This window comes from Dermacentor variabilis, chromosome 3, assembly GCF_050947875.1.
Source record: "Dermacentor variabilis isolate Ectoservices chromosome 3, ASM5094787v1, whole genome shotgun sequence".
Classification (NCBI taxonomy): Eukaryota; Metazoa; Arthropoda; class Arachnida; order Ixodida; family Ixodidae; genus Dermacentor; species Dermacentor variabilis.
The window spans coordinates 89028202-89053235 of NC_134570.1; the positions used below are offsets into that span (position 1 = coordinate 89028202).

The 25034-nt window shown below is 43.3% G+C and overlaps 2 protein-coding genes across 2 annotated transcripts; both read left to right on the top strand.

Annotated features, from left to right (window-relative positions):
- The first annotated feature begins 296 nt into the window (after positions 1-296).
- Positions 297-24980, top strand: LOC142576020 (synaptic plasticity regulator PANTS). The gene is made up of 4 exons (XM_075685898.1): positions 297-399; positions 24003-24048; positions 24136-24254; positions 24700-24980. The coding sequence occupies exons 1-4, from the start codon at positions 313-315 to the stop codon at positions 24904-24906; spliced, it is 459 nt and encodes a 152-aa protein (XP_075542013.1). The 5' UTR covers positions 297-312; the 3' UTR covers positions 24907-24980.
- Positions 413-20402, top strand: LOC142576019 (uncharacterized). The gene is made up of 7 exons (XM_075685897.1): positions 413-1394; positions 2573-2736; positions 3424-3553; positions 5003-5146; positions 6599-6906; positions 13002-13439; positions 19981-20402. The coding sequence occupies exons 1-6, from the start codon at positions 1239-1241 to the stop codon at positions 13435-13437; spliced, it is 1338 nt and encodes a 445-aa protein (XP_075542012.1). The 5' UTR covers positions 413-1238; the 3' UTR covers positions 13438-13439; positions 19981-20402.
- Positions 24981-25034: the final 54 nt, after the last annotated feature.

Below are 25034 nucleotides of genomic sequence, written 5' to 3' on the forward strand. Positions count from 1 at the left end.
AAAATAATATCAATGTTCTTTTAAGATTTTGATGGTGAAGAGCTGAATGTATGCGAACAAAAAAGAGTGGTATTTTCAAATACTTTTGACAAAGAGAACAATTTCAAGCAAACGTGTCATTCGAATTCCCACCATAATCGAAACCGAAGCTAGAGGCAAAATAAACATAAATAATATTACAGTAATAAATTGCACATAAAATTAAATTTAAAAATGTTTATTGGGAAAGTTTTTATAAAGAACAACAATTTTTTACCACAAGTAGTTTTCGTTCTTTTTCTGCAAAACCACTCGGCGCTGCGGTACCATAACATGGCGGCTCGCACAAGCTTCTTGCGTTCCGAAACTGCAAATGTAGCGCCGGAAAATGTTGAAGGCGTCCCCCGTAATGCTTGGATGGTGAGTAAGCTGTCACACTAGACTGCGTTTAAAACTACAAGATGCGGTATTTTTATCCAGAGTGGTAATGCTTGCGCAAGACCACAACTCTCGGTGTCTCACTACGCTACCTCGTTGACCGCTCTCGCGGCACATGTTCCCCTGCACCACTCGTTGCCGACGTTTTTCATTGATCATCATTGATCATTTCGACCCGAATCGAAGCCCATATGTTTTGACCATTTCCAGCGCACACGATGTACAAATTGTGACTGAGCAACAACATGATATAGTCGAACGTGCTTGAAATTGACGTGTAGTAGTAGCCCACCGATTCGAGCAATCGTCAGTGTGACATGGGTGCGTTTGATCCGTTTCGTTCTTGATTCGCAAACGTCAGAGTCGGCAACTGTAAAGCCGAGACCACACGTACGCTTGCCGACGCGCGCAAGTTCGTGTCCACACGCCTTGCGCCTACCGCACCTCGCGGTGAATGGCGGCTTGCTTCCACAAGAGACGCACGCCAGTGCGCGCTCGCTTTTACGCTTTGGTAGACATCGATTTGTACTGAGTTATTGGTAGTGCTTCAATATGCTCAAATATTTATAGACCTTCTTGTTTTATTTTCTGAGTTATTTAATCGGCGCTAAGTGGAAATAGGCACTTGCTCACGTGACGTATAAATAAGCCTCACTGAAAATATTGCAGCAGCATTGGCACGCCATCAAGCGCGTCGCGTACTCTGCGTTTGCGCGCGTGCGGCTCGCTCCGATTTCGCGTGTGTTCATCGGTCAGCATTGGCCGCTGTCTGGCTGGTCTATCTCGCAAGGCTTTTTTTTTTGCTGCTTCCCCTCGACGTCATGCCTGCAGTCTCACATCAAGTGAGGCTTTTGCTATTGCTGAAGATGCTACTGCTCGTCCTTTTACTGAAGAGGAGGCGAGAGCGACGGCAGCGGCGACGTTTGTGGATGCGAACTGTGTCTGCGGCACGAAGGCATGGATTTTACCGCACAGCTGTAAGTACGCTGTTCATTTTACAGTTGTGGCTGTTGTATGGTGTCACTGTTCAGAACCTGTTCTTGGCCGAGCGTGTAATTGCCTAAGTACAAGCGTATGCCGCTGCAAAGACGATTTGCATGCGCTCTTTCTCTAGTACCCTTCAATTCCTGCCGCCATTTGTTCATGTAAATCTGTGCCTAACCCATCTTACAGCGTTCTAGTGCGTGGCTGTTGTCGGCTGATTTTCTTATCGGCCCGGTGAACGCGTCGATTGACATGTATGATTGCCACCGGCATTGCCATCGTGTGCGGTGTAGTCTGAATAACGAGCGACTCAAGGCAAAGGCGTCGAGATTCTCTGGCAAGGACACGCGCCTTCCCCCAGTCGATGGTGTGGCCCCCTGAAGCTGCATGCTCGGCCAAAGCACTGGATTTCACATTTTCTTTTCTCACGTCACCATTGCGCTATTTAAGACGCCTTTCAAAGTCGCCAGTTTCGCCAATATACACGTAGTCACAATCCGCGCATGGGACAACGTACACAAAGCAAGGGAATTTGCTTTGGTAATTTGTACTTAATATTGACGAGCGATTGTTGCTGTTTCTGGTTTGAAAAGTGTGCCACTTAAACATTGTAAGAATGCAAAACAGCTTGTCGGCCTTTATCTTGAGTCGCCCATGATTCAGATTACATCGCACACTCTGAACAGGAGCAATGGCAACCTAGCCTCACGTGTTCAAGCCTATTTAAGCGAATTGCTCAAACACATTTGTTTTTCTTACGTGTGAACAAGGCTCCTGTGTGGAAGCTGAAATGCCTTCTTTTTTTCTTTTAAATTTACTTTGATCGGCATAGTGCTCCGGGTTTTGTCTACTTTAACCATGATCTAAATAACCTCAGTTTACCTTTTTGGTACTCAGGGCCGCTATAACGTCCAGTCTGTTTTTATTCCAAAATCTGCCATTAGCCTTTCATGATAGGACAAAATGCTACGGACTCCACCCATATAGGCTGGACCCGAGCCATTTTAACCTATCACGGAGGCCTCATGGTAGATTTGGAATAAAGGCAGGTTAAAATAGGTTAACGTTATCCTGGCCCAGGTGCACGGCACAAACACACCAGACGACCATTTGCAGCCACGGCTCTTAGGTTCGTATGACGAATTGTTCGAATTGTTCATGGCAATTGCAGATGCTTCGCAAGCGGCAAGGAGATCATGCATTCTTTTACAAGTACTTCAGAATGACGCCGCAGCTTTTTGATAAGCTCTTAAGCTTTGTAGCTGCCGACCTGACCCGGCTACAACTCAACAGTGAGCCCCTGGAGCCTGGAGAGAGACTGGCGATAACTTTGAGGTTCGCAGAGCTACATTCTACCATGTTAGTGAAAATGTTTACCAGTGGGGCACCATGCATGTACTGATATAGTTCTAATGGTAGAAGCAGATTTCTTATTATCTTTACAGTATGTTTCAGTGAAACTGCATAGACTGCAGCTGTGAAGTGTTTCTGTCTTAATGGTCAATTGGGACGTGCAAGTTGTTGGGTTAGAGACCAGTATCTCAGGCTAGGGGATGCTGGTTGCGCATGTAAGACTGCAGCATCATTTCAGTTTTTTTTTTGTAAAAGCTCGAAACAGTGAGGTAATATTAAGTAGGCCTACAGTATCTGTTCATGGAACAGCAGTTTTCTGTTATTTTACTTCTGTTGTATACCATGTCCCGGCTCAGAAAAGTGTGAAAATACGCTTCACTTAGATTAGTGCATGAGGGCAAGCTTACCTTCCTCAAATATTTTTTACATAAATTTCACCACTGCATGGATTTATGGTATGTGAATGTGATGCACTTTAAATATGTTACTTTTGAGTTTCTCCTTTGGTAAGTGCTTGTTGCACTACTCTTTTGTGTAGAGCGAGGCTATTCTAGCAAATTCATTGATGCACAATTCACATAATTCGTAAGCTTATCTGGTTGAAGTACTTACGAAAACAGGTGCTCGAAACTAGGTGTCACAGCTGATTTTTGTTATTTGATGTTACAGTTACCTGGCAACAGGGCACGACATATGCCGCGTAGCACGGGCGTATCGTGTAGGCCTTGAAACTGCCAGGCAATGCATACATGTCACATGTCAAGCTATATGGGCACGCCTCAAGGATCGTTTCATGAGAGTGAGTAAACCATGATATTTCTCTTATGACTGCTAGGCTGTGATGATCGCTCGCAGTGACTGCAAAATGTTTACCAATTCATTAAAGAATTGTCAGCTTTCAAGGAGTACCAAAACACTAATTCATCAACTGTGCCTTGGTGCACTGCTTAGTCAAATCATTTCCTGTACTACATAAAATGTGTGTTATACCCAGCTTGGTCCTGCGGTTATGACAATGAGGACGTTTGCCATCTGCTTCTAAAGTGCTCTGGACATGCTATGCATAGACCGAAGCTAGAGCAAGAACTTGACAGAGTTGGTCTGCAACCACCTTCCTCGCACGCCAAACTTTGGCCAAGGAAAAGGGCAAAGCAGAACACATTGAACCCGCTTGAACAATTGAGGACAGAGGCATATTAAAGTTCTGCGTTGATTTGTTTTACATGGCATTTTAGACACTGCAAGCTGGGAAAAGGCTCTGTGAGACTCTATGTAGCAGCAGGTAGTGTGATAAATACACAGTCAGCTTTCATGATTTCCATCTACGTGCACATTTCTTATGTGTGTCATCTTCACCTGTTCGTGTCTTGTGTGATGCAGCCAACTTTTCCCTATTATGCTTCTGTGTGCATATCTACGGTCCTGCCTGTCTTGGATTGCATGTCAGCTTTGTGTTCCTGATCAGCCCTTCAGGAATCGTATTCTGAGGTGCAAATTGTTATCACTTTTCTCAGACTAGTCGTACTCTTTCAGAACCACATTTACTAGCTCTCTCATCTTGATTTTTTTGAGCTTGTGACATTTGTCATCTTTTTAAATACCGTTAACATGAGAATAGGTAGCCGTCACCATTAAAAGACAACTAAATCTTTTTTTAATTTCAGTAAAGAAGCAGTGGGAGGGGCAGGTGGGCTAGGGTGAGGTGGCACATACCATTAATGAAAAGCAGCCGTAAAAGTTGAGGTGTCAACAATACAACAGCGAAGGTTGCAAGATCTAGCAGCCAACCATGATGCTTTCATAGAGCAGAAGGAGGTGCAGTGTGACAATATAGCTGAGTGACGGGAAAGCCTGTCATGGTGGCACAGTGGCAATGGCGTTGCGAGGCTAAGCACGATGGCGTGAGATCAAATCCCTACTGCAGAGGCCTCATTTCGACGGGGCCGAAATGCTAAAACACTCGTGTACCGCTTATTGGATGCACATCAAAGAAACCCAGACGCTCAAAATTGACTTGGAGCTCCCCACTATGGCATGCCTTTTAATGATATTGTGGTTTTAAATTACATCTTTGGTGACAGGGAACTGTTGTTATTGATACTTGGAGGTGATCTGAGACTTATGAAAATGTGGGCATACAATCCAGCTTATTTGAAATGGCTCCATGCACTCTTTCCAACAACTTCGACATTGTGCGGAAATAATTTTTTGAAGTTGTGAGTAATAGGCGATATTTGTACTGTTCTAGACACCAACCCAAGATGACTGGAAGAAGATTGCCGATGGATTTTCTTCACGGTGGCAATTCCCCTACTGCCTGGGGGCTGTCGATGGAAGACATGTGGCAATCACATGCCCTCCAATGTCTGGAAGTGACTACGTCAACTACAAGGTGAACTCATACACTTTTATCTGATTTGCTTTATGTAAAGGCCTCTGTTTCTTTTGGTAGTTGCAATTATGCCTATAAAATGAAGATTTGTAGGTACCATATATTTTGGTGTATAAGTTGGAAAGACGCTTTTGCATAACATGCACCCCCTACATTTCATGCCTTTCGAAGAAAAAGAGTTAGTATACTATTAGATGCACCTTGCAGCAGTCGAACAAGAAGTGCCACTGGAGCCTGCAACATTCCTTGTTCGACTGCTTCTCATCACGTCAAGCCTCCATCTTCCTGCGAACTTCCGTCCTGTTTGCACCTGTGCATACGACACACCTACTATTTTAACTCAGTCAGCATGATTAAACATGATTACATATGCTTGAAACTCATTGCTAAATGCTGTACTCACCGATTTCAGGGCATTGAGCTTTCGTAAACAAAAATTTTATGTGCTGCGAATTCTAGCAGAACGTAACCTAAACCAATGCTCTTATGTTTAAGACCAGGAAACCAACATTTGTTGCACTTCACTTAAAGCCATCGAAGGCCTCATTCTCCGACGCACTGCCAAAAAGTTCAGCCACTTCAGCCGGCAGCATCACTGTGTTACCGTTGTCGATCTATATATAACTTGTACGTGACATCATAAGAATCTTGAAACATATCGCTGACATAGCCTCTGCGGCACGGCTGCTCGGGACAAATGACTATTGCATCACACCTGCAGTAACATATACAAAAAGCAAAGATCTGGGCACCCCAACATAGCTATAAAAGTTGTGGTGCCTTTTTCTTATTTAGTGTGCCAATGCCTTTCTTTAGAGAGGAAGTTGAACTACAACAGCAAACTAGTACCCATGATTTCCAGTCACGGAGGCCAGAATGGCGGTTTTACTGCAGCTGGTGCGAGCTGCGCTGTCTACATGGTGAGCCCTATGAGCTGACATCTGTTGCCATGGTTACTACATGCTAAAACAAGATCCGATTTCTTTCAGAGTGCTGCCACGCAGGGTTTCTTATACTCGTGAAGGAAGATGCACATATTGGGTGCACCAGCGCGGATGGTTTTAGGCATATGTAAGATGCACAGACGAAAATTGTTGGGGAAAAAGTCTTATACACCAAAAAATGTGGTACAAAGTACATGCAGTAGATGTCATGTGGCACATGGGGTGCTTGTAGTTCTGAACAAAAAAAAAATAACATAGCGGCTATAAAATGAGGTAAGCTTGCTTTGCACTCCCTACAACTCATTAAGCTCCCAAGCATCCTTTCATACTTTCGCTGTTGACTGCATTCTGCTGCCAATTTCAGTAAACTTTATTACGTGATAGCCTGTATATGGCAGAGTGATACCAGGCGTTACTTGCTAAACGGGGCACACAGATGGCCTAGCAGCGGTCTTGAATTTGCTGTTTGCATGCACATGCCCACACTTTGTTTGATGCTTTATTTCAGGGAAAATACTCAATTGTCCTCATGGCTGTCGTGGACAGCAGCTGCAAATATGTCCTTATCGATGTGGGCGCCGAAGGCCGCCCGAGTGATGGGGACATGTTTAGGAACTCAAGTTTTGGCAGGGCCCTCATCAATGGAGACCTTGGCATATCCTCACTTGGCCTGCTCCCTGGGACTGCTACAGCTGTGCCCCACGTCTTCGTAGGGGACAGAGTGTTTCAGTTGAGGAAAGACTTCATGCGCCCGTTTCCAACGAGATACCTTAAGGATGAGCAAAATGTCTTTAACTACAGGGTGAGCAGAGTAAGGTAAGGCGACACCCTGATTATTAGGTGCACTGAGACATCGATCACAGGGGTTTAAACCATAATTTTAGGCAAAGCAGGGCATAATTGAATTCAATTTGGTTTATTTTTCCTTTTCAAAACCAGTGCTAAAAGCTGGGGAATTGGCTTGACAAGGGTTCCGAAGCCTTCCAGAGCAACAACAGCGGTAGAATCATGAATTGCTCTCTGTCACAATAAAGCAGGTAACACTTCAGTGCATAAATGAATATACACAAATTAATAACACAAACGCACACACACACACACACACACACACACACACATATATACCGTATATACTTGCATAATCATTGCACTCACATAATGATCGCACTCGCGTAATGATCGCACCCTGAACTTGCTGCAGTGATATGTCGTGTGCCAAGTCTAGCTAATTATGATCGTGCTTACCATCTGTCGAATGCTGCGCGAACGACTCTGCAAGACATACCAAGCGATCTGCATGCACCAAACAGATTCTTAAGCAGATGCCCCATTTCATTCCTTTCATCACTTTCTGCACTTCCATGAGAGAAAAAGGCTACCACCATACTTGCCTTGGCTTTATTATTTGTAGGCTTCATGATGGTTGTGATCAACAACAACAAAAAAGGCACCTTTCGATTCCTCTCATCTGTACTTGTGGGCACAAATTGCGAGCAGCAACGATAGCAGCCACGTTTACACCGATACATTAGAAGTGTACCCTATTCATACGCCGACGCTTGTAACACAGCTAAGACATTCACCCACCCTTTGCGGAAACGTGCCGTATTAGGATAGTAGTGAAGACAAATGCAGCAGTTCTTGCAGCATGCCCGCCATGTGTTTCTATGTCACTGGCAGCTAAGCGTGCCCATCTATGTTCCTGTCCCCTCAAAGTGGACATAGCTACGTTATTGCCACAGACTTGCCGATATTAATATTATTCATTACTGATACGGAAAAAACTATATCAGTGCGCATAATGTACTCACGAGAAGAAAAAAAATCGTGTTCGGCGCATTCTGCTTGCTCCACAGGCCGCCATTTTTGTTTTGGTGTCCCACGCTGTTACAGCGGCAGCAGGCTGTTTGTTGACCTGTTGTCATCCCGCAGCAAATGCGGGATGAAAAACCTTTTTTTTTCTTTTCGCAGAAAATTTAACTGGCATAATGATAGCACCCCTGAATTTGCATCAATTTTTTAAACAAAAAAGTGTGATCATTATGCGAGTAAATACGACACACACACACACACACATGCACAAATGTGCATATATATCTACAATTACATATACAGTAGAACCTCATTCATACATTTTGGAAAACATTGTGAGAAAGAACATGCTAACCGGGAAAATGTTCGATTCGAATGAACCCTAAAAAAAAATTTCGGAATCGACTATTGTTGACGTCTACATAATGTGAAGTGTTGTGCTGATCGTTGCGGCATGAGAGGCTGATGCACATCAAGCTTGTAGTGCTCCGGCGGCCAGAGAGGCGTTTTGTTGTTTTTCTATTGCGCGGTATTTTAAGAGGGCGACGGGAAACCGCAACAAAATCGAGCTGATGGGCGACGCCGGATGCTGCTGAAGCAAAACGTGATGTCACATCGCACCGCCTGCAGGCAGGGCATGGCGGCACGTTTGGATTATTGCCTACTAAATGTGTGCAGTACGCTACCAATGTCACTAGGCACAGCACACTGTAAGACGGATAGACCAAGAGGCTCATGGCAATAGGTTTGGCGGTCATAGCTGTGAATGCGGCATGCGATGACCCGGGCGGAGATTTGCTGGTACTGGAATAAGAAACTGTACGTGCCATCGTTTTCATGTGAGACGGGCGGCTATATACTGTTCCTGATTGCACGCATCTCGCTCGTTTTCTTGTTTATGTGGGATCTAGCGGCCATAAAACGTATGCGATCGCAGTCTGCAGCAGGCAGCGGTAATGCGTTTCAGTTATCGCTTATTAAAAGCGTGCGCTACGCTTCCTACGGCACTATGCACCGTGAAACAGACGAAGATGCTTATCGCAGTAGGATTGGCGGTGATTGTTGATTGCCCGATGATTGGCGATAACGACCCCGGAGAAGATTTGCTGGTACTGAAATGAGAAACTGAGTGCACATCGGCGTTTTCACATGAGACGGGTGGGCGAGTATTGCGGTGTAGCTGCCGCGGCGGGCAGCTATGCACTGTTCTCGATCGCGCATGCCTTGTGCATTTTCTATTACATGGGATCTAGTGGCCGGAAAACGTCTCATGCGATCGTTGTTTGGCGATGTACTGAATGTTGGTGCCGAAAAAATCGTGTTTTCTGAGAATGTATGAACCGGTAAAAAAATGAATGTAACTCTATTGGGTCATTTATTGTGTTCTTGATTGCGAACGTTGGCGCCGGGAAAATGTACGTAACGGGAACGTATCAATGAGGTTCTACTGTACATATGCAAAAAGAACGCGATGAAACAGTTGCATCTCGACATTTTATAGTCGTATGCAGAAAGAAAGTAGTAAACAAATAAACATGCATCTTGTCCTGCAGCCAAATTTTCCTTCATGTAATGTAGTTATAACTGCTGAAGAATACACTTATTATTCTCAGTCAACTATGGAATGCCATTGTATACCATAGTACACTGCCATCGCTTTAGATAAGTGCCGTCCGTCCATCTACGATACTAAATTGCTTTGAGTATTCAAGCATCTCGTACATAGCGTATGGAAAATAAGCCATTTCAACAACGTTCAGTGCGTAAAGAAAGAAGGGGAAAAAACATCGACGCACTACAGAGCACACAGTGCTACAGTGCCGGTTGCACATTGTGATGAAATAATTTTGTGTATGCAGAACTGCTACAGTGCAGTCAATTTATACCAACATAAAGGAAAAGCAACTATCTAGTTGTTATAACTGATTGTCACTATATGTGGACTGCCACACACACAAAAAAAAAAAGCTATAGTGAATATATCTTTGTAGCTCAAGACCCACATTTGTTTCTTGCACTAAAGATCGACGTAGACAGTAGGCTGTAAAAAACGAAACATTTATAACATGCCAGCACGGCGATGCTCTGCGTGGCTTTTGCAATCAGCGTGCTTGGTATGTGCTGCACTGTAATGGCGGCAGCCACAAACTTGCATATGCGAAGTTTTTGCCCTGTCTTGGCGCTGTTCATTTGAGACTTAGCTGCATAAATTTGACATTCAGTCTGCACGGAAAACACCATCTAGAAGGCAAAATTTTGACTATGTCTGACATGCAGCTGAAAGCATATTGTTATATATTTTCTTAGATTTTTTCCCATAGCCCTAATGCATAAGTTGATACTTTAAACTTGACTCATCATTATAATGGATGTATTTTAAATGTGGCATTGTTATATATGGACTGAACTTAGCCAACCGAAATCTCCGCACTGATGTGAGCCAAATATTACACTGCATGCAGTGTAATAGTATTTACAACTGTTTGGAAATTAACAGAAAATCAGCGGAAACGATGCATGCACAAGGAAAGAAGTGGACAGGGCAAGTGTTGGACACTCAACCCTTTCAGTGTCGGTCCTTCCCCTCCCCATCCTCCCTTGCTCAACGAGGTTGCGGGATCGAATCCTGGTCACGGCGGGTGCATTTCAATGGGGGTGAAGTGCAAAAACGCTCATGTATTTGGCTTGAGTGCACATTAGAAAACATCAGGTGATAGAAATTAATCTGGAGTCCACCACTACTGCATGCCTCATAATCAGATCGTGGCTCTGGCATGTAAAACCCCAGAATTTTCTTTTTCAGAGGGAACGCACTTCCAATGTAGTTTTCTTCCTTTTCTTTTCTCTTTCTCTTTCTCTCTGTTTTTTTTTGTTTGATGCTATAAAACGAATATGGTTCATTTCTGGTTGAGCCGAAGTAGAAGAAATTACATGGATAACGACAAATGCTCTCTTGGTGTGGTCCTCGCATTCCTATCTGAATAAAGGAATGTCAGAAGGAATGTGGCAAGACAAACGCAGAAACGTACTGCTGCGTCAGTGATGCTGAAAAGGTTAAAAATGTTCACTATTGCAAGTGCAGCACTTCTCCTGTTCACTGCTTCCTTTGTGTTTGCGTCATTTTCGCTGGCATCCTGTTCATTCACAAGCAGGTCCCACCTTTCCCAGCAAAAAACTGTGCTGAACTTGCAGCTTTCTACAACACAGTCTGAGTCGTCATTTCCCATTCTTTTCTGTGAATGCCAAATATTCCATCTAGAAATAGGCTACCTGGTGTTGTGATGAGGAATCACTTGTGTAATTTTTGCAATATGTAGTTGGGAAAAAAGGAAAAGGTATAGGAACTTAGTAGGTTGACTGTAGTGAAGTATAAAATTGGCAGACAGTGAAACAAAACAAAGTATGAAGGAAAAACTCTTTTTTTAATGTTTCCTATACTTTCCTTGTTACAGTGTCTCTTGGCTTTAGTAAAAGGACGAAGTAGGATAAGAAAGGCGAGCCCTCGACTTAAATGGAATGTCAGTAGCAACAAACGTAATGTGCACAACAGTATGTTATGTCACCTGAACTTGGTCGCCATTACCACGGCCACGAGATTAAAAAAATTAAAATGGTGCAGCCTGCGTGCTGCGTGCATCAAAAACTCTGTCATCCGCTGGAGCGCCACCAGATGGGGACTGTTGTCTGGGATCCGCATGGAATGAAGTTGCCCGGGGAAGCCAACATGTCCCATCCCCAACAGCTAGCATCATTTGACCCAGCCAAGCAGCCGAGAATGCAACTACGACTGTCTAGTTCACTCCCATTGCAGCCCACATGACACGGCAGGCCGCACTTTTTTTTTTAATTCAGTGGCCATGCCACTACATATCGTACAGACTGACATGACAGCTTGCTGAACTGCCGAGCTAACAAGTGCTACATTGTGGAAGGGCATGATACCGTACCGTTTTTTTTTTCTTTTTTTCTTCCACTTGAGTTGCCATGCTGCATGACGTCGTTATCGAACTAAATATAAACATGCAGGCCTGCTTCATAGAGATACTGCAGCAGTGACTTATAAAATGTGTTGTCTATGATCCATCTTTCATTGTCTTCAGCTTGATCACTGTTCAGTTTCACACTATTCATTGTCATAACCTCACTAAGCATCAAAGCTTTCGTTTGTAAACTTCAATTACCAAAAACCACTGATTGGTTCTGTGATGAATGAAGGCTATCTTATAACATATAACACCTCTCGATTCTGAATATCAAGCAGTAAATTACTTCCTTTGGAAACTATTTCTTTTTTCTTCTTTCCGCAATCCACTTATGGCAACAGAGGGAGATTTCTAGTTTTTTTACATCTCTAGGAGGCTTACATCTCTAGGAAGCCATGATCTTGTGCTTGAGATGGTTACACATGATTGCCCACTTGATGATTTCTGTGGGCTACCACCGCATAACAGCCATTGAGCCTCTGCAATGTCGTCACTGACAGCGTGTATGGTGGATTAAAAGCAAGAGGCCTCATACGCCACAGGAGACAGCAAGCTGAAATTCTTGCTGCGTGCAGCATAATAATGTTTGGCTCACATCAGTGTGGAGATTTGGATTGGTTATGTCATCTTGAAGGCTTTTTGTTGTAGCACATTTCGTACAGAGATGCAGAGGACGGACAGGACCGACACACACAGTGTTAATGGTGCTGTGTATACGTATTATTCCTGTTTTGTGTCCTTGGTATTGAGTGCGCTACATCGAAAAGCTTTAAGTTGGCTCATATGTTCACAACAGCGTCTACATATCAGTAATGTGTTTGAACTGTGTTTGAAAGATGTTTCAGTTATCCTTGCGGGAAGTTATGTATTTTATGTTATCCTTGCGGGAATTATGTAGTTCAGTTATGTATTGTGGGAAGAACGAATACACAGCAAGATATGTAAAGATGTGTGGTACTTTGTGACACAGATGTTCTTACTTTCTGTTCATCCTGCTAGCATAAATAACTAAATGTGACTTCTCACAAATGCCGAATAGAGGAACATGTTTTTCTGAACTGCTTTTCTTAAATGAAGTGTTTAGATCTTAGAATATGTTTTGCTTTATTGTGACAGGCGGTGTGCTGAAAACGCATTCGGCCTCACAGCAGCGAGGTGGCGGATCCTTCTGCGGACGATAAATTTGCTCCCCACAGAGGTGGACTTGGTCATCAAGGCTGCCTGTGTCCTGCACAACTTCCTAACCATCCTCAACCCACAGTCTGACAGATACACAGACCAAGAGGATGGGTTTGGTAATGTTGTAGCGGGACCCTGGCGTCAAGGCATCGAAGCTGCGCCGGGGGATGACAGAGTGCCGCAATTTTTCCCCCTTGAAGCAACACATTCAAGGAACTTTGACGGGGAAGCTGCACGTGCTAGGAACCTTTTCACAGCCTACTTCTGCAGTGAAGTGGGTGAAATTCCCTGCCAGTGGCACCAGCCAGACATTTCAAAAGAAGTTGCTTTGAAGCGTCTGCACGCGCATCCAGAGTTATACCAGATGAAATGATGGTGAGTGCTTCTCCATATAGCAAAGCTCTGTAGCATGACTATGAGTCCAGTCATTCATGGCTTTCTTGCTGGGAAGCAGTGCGGAATATTATACCAACACAGTGCAGTGTACATCCAATCGGAAAATGCAGCAAGAATGAGTGCTGGCACGGTGCAGTAAATAGCATGGCTACTAAAGCTGCTCAGTATTCCTTATATGGGAAAAACGACTGCAGACTTCTGTGATCTTTCTGTTGATATTGTCAGTTCCACTTGCAGAACTTGAGGGCAGTAAACCTTTTTGTCAGACTCAAATCGTACAACAGAAGTGCAAAAAACAAAACAAAATGTGCAGATTCAATGCACACGTTGGAATCTATGCGAAGCAAAGCTTAAGTCAAGCGGTTAATTAAATGCTTTACAGCTAACAGCAATGTGCACAATTTGGCAATGGCAGGTGTGTGCACAGAAAAGTACGACACATATCAAGCAACATTTACGGAATATGTACATCTTGTGCCACGGTGAGACACACCCATTCTGAAGGATTGGCCAAGATCGGTGACACCCCCAGTGGCACAGGCCGAATGGCTAAGTTAGAGAAACTAAAGTAAATCAGAGAATTTGTGAAATATAATTGATCATTCTATTAACAGATCAAAGTGTTTTAGAGATAGACCTTTAGGCAGACATCACATCTTCACGTTTTATGTAGGAATCGTACATAGCGGCACGTGCCCATCCTGGAGGATTGACCAAGAAACCACTGTTGCATACTGAGTGGCTAAAATCCAAGGATCTGTTAAATAATTTCACCATTCCATTAACAGACCGGTGTGCTTTAGAGGCGCCTGTGTGCTGGCATTATATGTGCAAGTTTTATGAAGCACGTTATTTATTTTTTTTTGTTACACAGAACAGATCTGCAAATACATGGTCAGCACGAAAGGCTTTTATGCGCCCGCTGCATGTGTGCCTTCATGTAACACTTGTATATATTACAAATATATTCGGCAAGACATCAGCCACAATCAGAAAAGTCTGGGAGGATCATAAAAGGAAGCTTCGCTCTAAAAATGGACACGATAACCCCAGGGACAGCTTTGAAGGGTCATGGGGAGGACCTTGCTTGACCGTTTTCCTGCGGGCTGGCACCAGAAAGTGCCAGCCCACATTCAGATCGACCAAGCCCGGCTGCTGTGTGAAACACTTCAGATTTCTCAGTTTTCATCATTGCAACTGTCAACGATGCACAACGTAGTGTTTCCAGAAAAGGGAGGGTTACTAGCTTTCCGATGTGTTAAACACACCCGCAAGCTCAACCAAGTTTGCGGCTGTTTTGTTTGCCTGACTGAGTCAGTGCCACTTGTAATATTTATGTGCCCAGACTTCCGCATTGCCTGAACAGAATAGAACTTGATGTATTAGCTCATAAATCCAGTTTTACTTTAAGAGTCCACATAATATAGTACTGTTATTTGTAATATCAGGGTGTCTACCAACCGGGAATTCTCAGGGATTTTTAGTAGCCTGGAACAACTCAGGGAAAACTCAGGGAATTTGTGCCTCTATCAGGGAAAATTAGCTGTCATTTTATTGAAAGGGTCAAAAGTCGCGGTAATTCTGGCTCGAGCAACAGACAGGAATCGTAATGAATCGTCTTTGACGCCCTGTCGTCGGCTGGAGGAGTTGCCAGCGTAGAGTCAGCGACCGACTTTCCGCATTCCCGATAATTTGGACGGCTTCGCGGCACCACCACGTAACCCATAGAGTCAATGTATCGGAACTTCTGAAATTTCGGACGCAAGAACTCTTTGCCGTTCGATTTTCCGGACGTTCTGCTTGACCGCAGGTCCGAAACGGCATTAATCGAAGCCACCACCGCTGCCATTTGGATTACCTCGCCGCCTCGAACCAGCGCTATCGTACGCAGATCCGCTGGCAGCCGTCGCCACCACTGCGGCAACGCTACGCCTAGCTGCTTCGACGTTCGCTATTAAGCTTCTTGCCGTTATGTGCCGTGTTTCTTCATTTCTCCGCTGTCAGCAATAAGTTTGGCTTCGAAGCTCGGAAAGCACGGCGCATTCCATAATGCTGGTTCCTGAAAGGTAGTTTCGCCTCAATACAGTGGTGTGGCGCGGTGAAGCATTAGCAAACGTATTGCGGTGAAGCTTAACAAGCGTAGGAAGGGGCAATCGTCACGGGACGCAGTATTAATTTTACACGCGTGCACCCGCCCTCTCCTGTCGCAGTAGGAGCACCGCTATGCCTAATAAGTGTACTGACAGGCATTCATAGCTTTTTCAGACGTGCCTGTGTCGATTTGAGCCCTTAAGAGCAGTAAAAGACATGCATTTATTTTTCGGACTGCCTGATATTTCGGAAGTTCTCGCGGCCCCTAGGGGGTCCGAAGAATTGGACGTTGACTGTAAACTGACCAAGAGTAGGCTTCAAATGGTCCGTAGTGCGAACGCGCGAGAAAAGGAGCACGAGTACAGAAAGGACCGACGCATTGAGGAATGAACGAGGAATGAAGTATGCGAGGGCTTCTTTGAAGGAGCCTGAGCTCTTGGCTGACGCCGAGATGCAGGTGTCCCTCATACAAACCAAAATAAACTCTTTAAAGCAGTGAAACACAACACTGAGGCGTCGTGCGCGGGCTGAGAGTATGTCAGGACAGTTGAGGTTGAATTACGGGCTGTTGAGAGAGAATCTCTATTGGGACAAAATTCGGGCCTCATACCACTGAGCTTGCTATCAGATGGTATAAATAGCTCATATTCGAAAATATTTGCTTCTGTATGCATCTCCTTTTTATTTGTATTTGAGAATGTCTGACTCGATTTGCAATTTTTTTCAGACATTTTATTTGCTGTGCAATTTACTAATCCCTCCCTTCTATTCTTTTTTTAAGTAACATAAACACTACTCCTTAGTATTCAAATTGGATTAAGCCGGTTCTTTTTAAAAAGAATTTTCATATGCTTACTAAGGAGTGACAGCATCGGGCGATATGGTTCCAGCCCGTCTTGACATAAAACATAGTTCTGCATCACTCAGGGAAGTTCGCAAAGGCACTCGGGGAAAACCTGGAAAACTCAGGGAATTTGGAAATGTCAACTTGGTAGACATCCTGAATATACTCGGCAGATCTTATTTTTAGAAAAACAAGAACCGAAGAAAGCAAAGTTAAGCAGTGCAAATGAAAATAGGGCTTTAGCAGTTTGGTGCTGTTTATTTATCACTTTTGTGTCACCTATGCAAGAAACAAAGTTTCGGTGGTAACATTTTGTGTTGCCCTCTGATTTGTCTACGTTGGTGAGGTGAACAGTCTGTCTGCTTTGAGAGGGACTTGAGCTTTGATTTTGAGCAGTAATTGATTTGAACTGTGGTATTTTTTGTCATCTAAAGTGAAAACATTTTGCATTTTGCAACAGCATTCATTGGCAAGTAGAAACAATACAATGATAGTGATTTAAAGATAGCTACAAGCCCCACTCATGAGGCATTAAGTTATTGTGCATGAAGTAAGGAGGGCTTAGAATTACCAAAATTTTAAAGCAAAATAAACATTGGAAGCACATATAAATTAGGGGCATGCGAATATTCAAATACAAATAGACTATTACACTGAATATTTGTATTTGAAAATGGACTATTCAAAACTAACCCAATATTTTTAAACATCTGACTGTTAAAGTCTGGCTACTGTTCTCCGTATAGTAAACAAAGAATAGCACATTATCAGACGTGAAACAAAGACAAAAGTTTTTCAAAGCAATGCATGCTGTGCTTTGAGTTTTGCAGCAGAAGCCTATATGACAACCCGTGATCTTAACGCAAATAGTCTTTCCCATTTTTCTACCATTCCCATATTCTTCACATGCTTTTGTTCTGTTCAGAACCTTTTCTGTCATTTAGTGCCGTTGGAAGTTTAGTCATGTAGCAGTTTTATCTTTTACACTACAACCAACGTTTTGCTTCCAAAGGGCCCTTTTTCATGTGTCTATAACGCAGAAGTCCTTCAGCAGCCTTTTTCTTTTCCCCTTAACTTCTGCTTTCTCTTTCGTTTTCATTTTTTTCTTTTCGTTTTTATTTGACAACCATTTATTTAGCATTTTTAGAAAGCTAGTCATACAGCCTTTCGTTCTTGGAAAGCTTGTTTGCAAACAGGCTGTAAATATGTTGAGAGGTTATTTGCTCACTTTATTTTTAATGACAATTAGTGATATTGTGTTTAAAGATTATCCTTTGTCTCTGATAGTTAACTGTCTCTCTTGCACTAGTCATTACAGGCATGGTAACTATATTGAAATAAACACTGCTGCTGTAAATATATGCATCTGCATTTGACTGTTCCTTACTTGATTCAGTGCTCAATATTTTCAATATCTGTTTGACTTGTATTTGGAAGAGTTGATATTCGTGCAGCTCTAATATAAATAAGTGAATTGAACATACAGAAATATATCAGAAGCAATAACACCAATGGGCATAACATAAAATATAAATAAACATGTCAATAACAAGCAACCTGCAAGTTAAAGATGAAGAGGCTGCAGAAAGACAATAGTATTCAGAAAATAGAACAGTAAAAAAAAATATATGATAGGTGAGGGATAAGTAATATACACTTCAATGAAATGAAGAAAAGATAAGAACAGTATTGCGAGTTAACAACAGGTATACATTTTGAGGGGACTACTGGTATTTTTCTCAGTTTCCAATTACTATGCTGTCAAGAAGATTATGGCACATGCAAGCACCAATGAGCATTTTACTTTGATGCATCCCATAGCCCGCTTCTGTACCCTTGCAAAAAAGAGAGTATCCTGGTGCCGCCGCTAGGTAATGCGCCCTAATATGATAACAGTATGTTTAAGTACAGCTCCTTAAAACTGAAATAATAGACGCAGGACTACCTGCAGGATAGCACAACAAGAAAGTATGCAATGTTGTGTGCTAGCTTAAAAACAATATTTACGTTGAGCTGCTGCTCTCGTGTGAGCTGGTGTGCCGCAGTGGCTACGGCAATCTGTCCCTGAACGCTGGGTTGTGGGTTCAATTACTGCAGTGGCTGCATTTCTGAGGAGGGGAAATTTAAAAACGCTCATTTACTTGGATTTAGGTGCACATTGAAGAAGCCCATATGGTGAAATCAATTCATAGCCCTCCACTAAGGCATACTTCATAACCCACTGTGCCCTGTCAGGATGCTATACTCCACATTTAGAAAAACAGTTTTCATTGGTTGCATTACAGTGAAACAAGGCACACATAAATACAAGGCAGTAGTAATAAAACAGCTACGCAGGCTTAACATTTTGCGATCATTTCATTTAATTTGTGGTCATTCCATTAAGGAGCGTATTTCATGCATTTAGACTCCACGCAGAAAAAGCACTCAGGTAAACAAACACATGTTAAGTCATTTATTTCAGACAATTTATTTATTTCTGAGGCTCCCAACAGTACTTAAGTACTGTGGGGTAGCGCTCTAAGCGTTCTGTAAGGTGGGGGCTAGGATTTCCACGACTGGTCTTTGGGATCCTCAGTGTAGCTCTCATTGGAGGGCATTTTCCGACCATCCGGGGCCAAAATATATTTAACCACAGCACTAAAATCATCTGGTTCACTGAACGTATGTTAATTACATCCATGAAACACATGCCTAGAAAAACGTCTCCATCCTGCCAATGCCTCATGCTACAAATTGCACTAAAATCCCTTCAAGCATGGAGCAAAGAAGAAAAAAAATTTGCTTCTGTCATCTGGATACATTGCGAAGTGCACTTATTAGTTTACAAAAAATAGTTCTCCAAAGCTTGCGCTGCCAACCCAAATAACTCGCAAATGCAAGCACACATGCATGTTGGGCAGTTCTCAACAACCGAGTGAAACGGATATTTTCATGTGTCAGAAGGGGCCTGACATATGACTGCAAAGGGCTAAACAATAACAGTTAATATCTACCATGCACCAGCAGGCCCGCATGAATGCAAACTAAATGTGCAATGCAGTAACTTCAGTTTCACGTTGATTGTGCACCTTAACGTCTTTAGTGGCTATGGCATTCTGCTGCTGAGCATGAGTGTGCAGATTCGACTTTAATGGAATGGGACAAGATGAAAGACAAATATGTGTAGACAACAAGTATATTCAACAAACATGCTATCTTAAAGGGCTGGCTGACCATTCCACTCCGCATTCATAGTGCAGAAAATACATGGACAGGCAAAAGGAACAGATAGCGTGAACAATGCTTGTTCATTATCTGTTTCCTTTCCTTACCAATGTGTCAACAGCACCACGAAGGCATAAGTGACAGAGCTCAGTATGACAGAAAAAAAAAATTAGTTGGAAAATTCTCTGATAACTTGCATTACCTTGTTGCTCATGCCCGTATGTTACACTACACTAACTAGTTTTAAACAGGAGACTAGCGACACTGTGAACAGTTCGTGGTCACCTTTTGGCTGGTAAACTTCCAGGTTACTGGACACATGCCCCAGCTCCTGCACCTGCAATTTTTCATTATTGTGTTTTGTTTTTCTGCTTGCAGGCGTGGCCTCATGCTCCTGTGTTGTGTCCAAGGACAGTGATGACCTTGACGTCACTGATGACAGCTACGAACGAGGTGTAGGCATTATCGCCGATGGCAGTGGCTCGTCTGTCACCACCGACACCGGCTCGTGCACATCCACAAAGGCCACATTGCAGAATTGATGCATGCCCTCAAGTAGTTACGCTCCCGTGAGCTCTTCATCCAGCTCCTGGCATGTGTTGCGCTGTTGTCGGATCAGCAACAGCGCAACGCAAGCCAGGAGCTGGATGAAGAGCTGACGGGATCGGCACTTGAATGCTGCCTGATGTGCTGACTCGTTTGAAAGAAAAGATGTGTACTTGTTGTAGATACTTTAGCCTGTACATATGTTCTTAGTAGACAGCTTTAGCAATGTGAAAATAAAGTTCTTTCGCACAGCTCTTGTCTGAAGTGGTTACTTAAAAAGGTCAGTAAATATTATGGATCTTGGTATATAGTAGCACAATACGTGACGCATGAAGACTCATAAGACTTTAGTGTCATTGTTTTCTTCTGTACTAGTTCATGCTGTCGTTCTATACTTGTGCATTTCAGTGAACACAAGACACTTCCCTTACTGTAGCAGTACAACTGATACTGTCTGTAATCCCTTAAATGGCCAGTATTTACACTTGTGCCTAAGGCAGTGTTTTGACAAGCAAAGTATGTGGACTATCGGAAATATGTCGTGTGCAGTAAAAATGTGCATATGAAAATGACACAAAGAACCAGTCTGTTAGAACAGAATGAAGCAAAATGAAAAAGAAAAAAAAACGATATTTCTGACCGGAAAGAAAACGTAACCAAAACATTATTTATTATTTTGTTTTTGAGTGGAACCAAAATATTTTTTTATTGGTTTTCGGTTCAAGGGGAAAGTCAGCAATCCAAAACAACCGACGTCGGGCAATGTCAGCGTTGGTGTGTATCTGAGGCCGGGATAATGTGAGCGATAGCTGGCTGAGCACTCCAGTGATCCAAGCCTGTTGCTCAGTGCACTAGCAGATCGGCGTTGCAGCAAAACCCAGGGTTTGCGTGCAGAAAAGCTAATTTCATTTTCTAAGGGTATATAGCGCTTTGTTACAGAAGTTTTGTCATTCGTTTTATGCATTCGTATATCATTCGTTCGTTAGTTGGTTTTATTGGAACAGCGGTCTCGCATTTCAGCAAGCATACTCCCTGACGTGCTGCTTCTGAGATCATGCTCCATACCTTGACTCAAGCCAACGAGCATGATCTCAGAACTCATTATTCACTTATTGATAAAAATTAACTGTTTTTATCGCTACATTGCTTCAAAAATTTTTGCATCCAAACAAACTGTTATTAACCGTTACGGATAATTTTTTCTTTGTTCCGACCAAACCTGGGCGACCCAGCACGCCCGTGAGGCGGTGGTGATGCAAGCCCTCAACGTCCCTTCATGGGAAGCTTAGGCCCGGCCATCATAAAGTGCTGGTTGTACAATAAAAGTTTATTCCTCCTCCTCCTCCGGAGCAGAACCGGAGTGGAACTTTTTTCAGTAGAACGAAACTAAAACCAGAATGAGAAACATTTCCTTCCGACACCCTGCACAGAACTGCTTTTTTTTTTCTTTTCATGCCAAGCCAATGCTATAGCACCATGTTGTGGTGCTATACGTATGCTTTAGCTACAAAACAAATACTCACCTAAAATGCTTCCACCAAAATCTAATGACAGCCGCAGGTCACATCGACGGTGCTTAATTGATCCCATAATAGTTAGTTTTACAAAATAACATGGAATTGATCAGACTTGTCGAAGCTAGTGCTGGGATCCCTGGAAGTGACTGTCAATTGGTAAATAAAGCCTGTCTGCATGCACACTGGCACAAGGTCTTTAGCATTGACGCATAACTTCCTTTTTAGAAAAACCCAAGTGCTTTGAACACTTTAAAACAGTGCTTGGGGGTGTGCAAGGCACTAATTTGGCTGGAGAAAGAAGTGGAATGAGATTCTCTCCCAATGCACGAAATTCTGCAAATTTTCAAAAGTCTGTGCAGACTTGTGCATTGTAGAAAAGAAATACCTGCAGATAGCCTACAATTTTGTAGCTTTGACATCACTGCACTAAATATGGGCACTTGCTGAAGCAACTGAAGCAACTTTCCTTTGCGTGACAATTAAAATGTCTTTAAACTCACGGTTTCATTTCCATAGAGTCTCGGAGGAACATCGGGAGCTCGAAGTAGGGCCAAGTGCAATTGCTATCCTGCTCAGCTCCCGTCCTGCTCTTCTGAGATGTTAGTTCATTGTAGCAACATGCGATGATGATTTGATGATGATTTATTAGCGTCCCCTTTAGAACGGTGCGGTGACAAATAGTCACCTAACCTGCTTGAATTAACCAGGTATGCTATACATGCTTTTCATTGTAACATTTTTGTCTACACCTCCTTAGCCTTTCTTCTTTTCCCCAGAACTTCAATATTTATACCTTGTACCGTTATCTGTGCCTTTAACGGATCTGGTCATATCAATCTCTTCCCTGCTTTCCTTTCCATCAATACTCTAAATGTCTGTTGCTTACCTTGACTGCTGACTGGTTGATGCTTCCATCCAGTTTATATACAAGTGCTTCTGGAAGGTGTAGGTTACCTACGGGTCTCACTGGGTGAATACCTTGCATTGCATTCGAATTTGTCGAGTGGTCTCCATTTTTGCTGCAACAGACACGTGCCTCATTTTGTTACAAATATTTGCTCCTGTAAGTTTTTGTTCTTGGCAACCAGCTCAAGGCTCAAATAGCAAAGCACTTCCCTTTGTGTTAACGTACAGATTCTCCCTTCTAATTTCTTTCTTCTCGTGTAAATCTCCAGGGTCTTTTTTGTTTCCATTATTTGCACACAATTTACTATCATTGTTTCTCTAACTTTCTGTTTGATGACTCCTGGTTGTCCATTTACTCTTTCAGTTACCCTGAACTTGGTTGCCTACTTTCTTGACCTCTTCCGTCATTGTGCGTCCACACTTTTCAGCTACAGATACTTGTGTGCTTTAGCCACCTGTATATTTTCATCCATGTTCCTGAGTCTTTCTACAAAACAATTGTGATCTCCACTTCTCTGGCTTCAAAAGAGGCCCAACCCATGTAGCCTTGCCCTGCCTCGTTTGTAGTTTTACTGTGGGCTTCCCAAGGTTAGCCGGCCTACTGACCTTTGGTCAACTCCCACCTTTGTTGCACCTTGTTGCACTGTGACTTTCACTGCTTTTGCATGGCAGTGACATTGACTGTTCGAAAGGGTAGCTGCATATTACCAAAGCTTCACAAACGACAAGGAAGAACTCCGGCAAGCTTACCTGGCACACCGGGCAAAACAGTTGCTGCCACTTCCCTCCAAAAGGCACTCTTCACCTGACAATTTTGTTGTGATCCTTATGGCCTTATGCAAGCCAAGTAGACCTCCGGGCCTTTATGCATGAAGTTAAGTGTCCTTTGTCGATGGAGATTATGACTGCTGCTTCTATATTTGTCACTTTTGTGAAGCGATGGTGGTGCAGAAAAACCAGACGTAATGAAAACAAGCTGCAGATAAAAGTAAGAAAACACATGCTGGACGTTTGGGAAGCCGCACCAAAGGATTGGTCCCTGCAAAAAAAAGGTACTTCTGGTGCAGCAGGTGCAATCTAGCAAGAGCAAGCTGGTCTGTACCACAACGTAGCTGCGTAGATGCAGTGGCGAGATGATCAGACAACCGCATGTTCTGATTGGCCTCTGTGGGTGATGTAGCTCCAGGCACGTGGCGACGCGAGTGCCTGTACCTGACTGAAGCAAATGTCTGTGATCGTGCCACACTTCAATGTGCACAAGCTTTCCCACACCGTCTGTGCATGCGTAGGTGTGACCTTGCATATGTCGGCAAGCGTACATGTGGTCTGGGCTTAACGAGCGCCCAAGCGGACGTTTGACTACACTGCACCTGCTTTGTATTCCACCCATTGATAGCATGCTCAGTGGACACATGTTTCTTTGCTTCGCAGGTGAGGCCGTGTGAGTGGTACAGCGAGGAGCTTTCAGACTGCAAAAGTATGTTTATGTTCGCACGCTCACTTCCAGACGATTCTTGTGAACGTAGGTGCATTGAACACCTGTGTGATTTTTTTTCTCCCCAAGGTATTAGAGGACGGTTCCATCAGTACTTCATCGACGGCACCACGCTAGACTGCAGTCAGTGGCGGAAAGACTTTGACAACTGCATGCTGTGGAGGAAAAAGAAGGACATCGGGGCTCTCGTAAGTGTACTAGCCGTGCAGAGTTTAGTGTATGTTGCCTTGAAGTACTGACGTTATGCACGTTCAGGTAGCATCAAACTCAGAAATGAAAATTAGTTTATTAACATGCCTCTAGTATTGCCACTGTAGCTGGTATTTAATGACAAGTCTGTAAAGTTGCGATGAACAGTTCATGAATGACAAAGCAGTTTGAAAATTCTAAACTTTAACCACACATCTTTATCATCTTTATCGGACCTTCCTTGCATGACACACAATGCACCTTGAGGTAGCCTTGGAAAGATAATAAACCTATTAGAGCCAGTAGGGATTAGAAGCTTATGGTGCGAGAATCATGTTTCAGTCTCTGATGAGTTATGAAGTTAACCATTGGTAATGTTCTTAACTTTTGTTTTGCTGTCTCTGGTGCCATCTCGACTTTTGTTCATTTCCTGCTGGCAAACAGAATGCTGTGGTGAACAGCGAAGAGAAGAGGAAGCATGACCGTCTAAAAGCCAGTCGAGACAACGACGTCTGGCAGCTGAGGTCTGAGCCTCCCGAAGACTGGAATGCACCTGTGCCTGACTGGATGGCGAAGAAGTTTGAGCAGAGTTATATTGCTCTGACTACAAAGAACGAGCAAGAAGGCAAGAGTTCCTGCTGCATCTCATGACAGCTGACACTGCTTGTCTCATTGCATTGCACAGACTAGATAGATAGGCTGAATAAACGATAGTAGGTTCTTCACATTTTGTTTATTTTGCCCTATATTATTTCCCTAGCTCCACTATATGTATCAGT

What these genes read in the sequence shown, in the direction of transcription:
- LOC142576020 (XM_075685898.1), top strand. Translation starts at nt 313, where the DNA reads ATGGCGGCTCGCACAAGCTTCTTGCGTTCCGAAACTGCAAATGTAGCG. An exon ending in TCCCCCGTAATGCTTGGATG is followed by an intron (nt 400 to 24,002) that starts GTGAGTAAGCTG and finishes TTTGCTTCGCAG; the next exon opens with GTGAGGCCGTGTGAGTGGTA. An exon ending in AGAAGGACATCGGGGCTCTC is followed by an intron (nt 24,255 to 24,699) that starts GTAAGTGTACTA and finishes GCTGGCAAACAG; the next exon opens with AATGCTGTGGTGAACAGCGA.
- LOC142576019 (XM_075685897.1), top strand. Translation starts at nt 1,239, where the DNA reads ATGCCTGCAGTCTCACATCAAGTGAGGCTTTTGCTATTGCTGAAGATG. An exon ending in ATGGATTTTACCGCACAGCT is followed by an intron (nt 1,395 to 2,572) that starts GTAAGTACGCTG and finishes TGGCAATTGCAG; the next exon opens with ATGCTTCGCAAGCGGCAAGG. An exon ending in GTGACTACGTCAACTACAAG is followed by an intron (nt 5,147 to 6,598) that starts GTGAACTCATAC and finishes GCTTTATTTCAG; the next exon opens with GGAAAATACTCAATTGTCCT.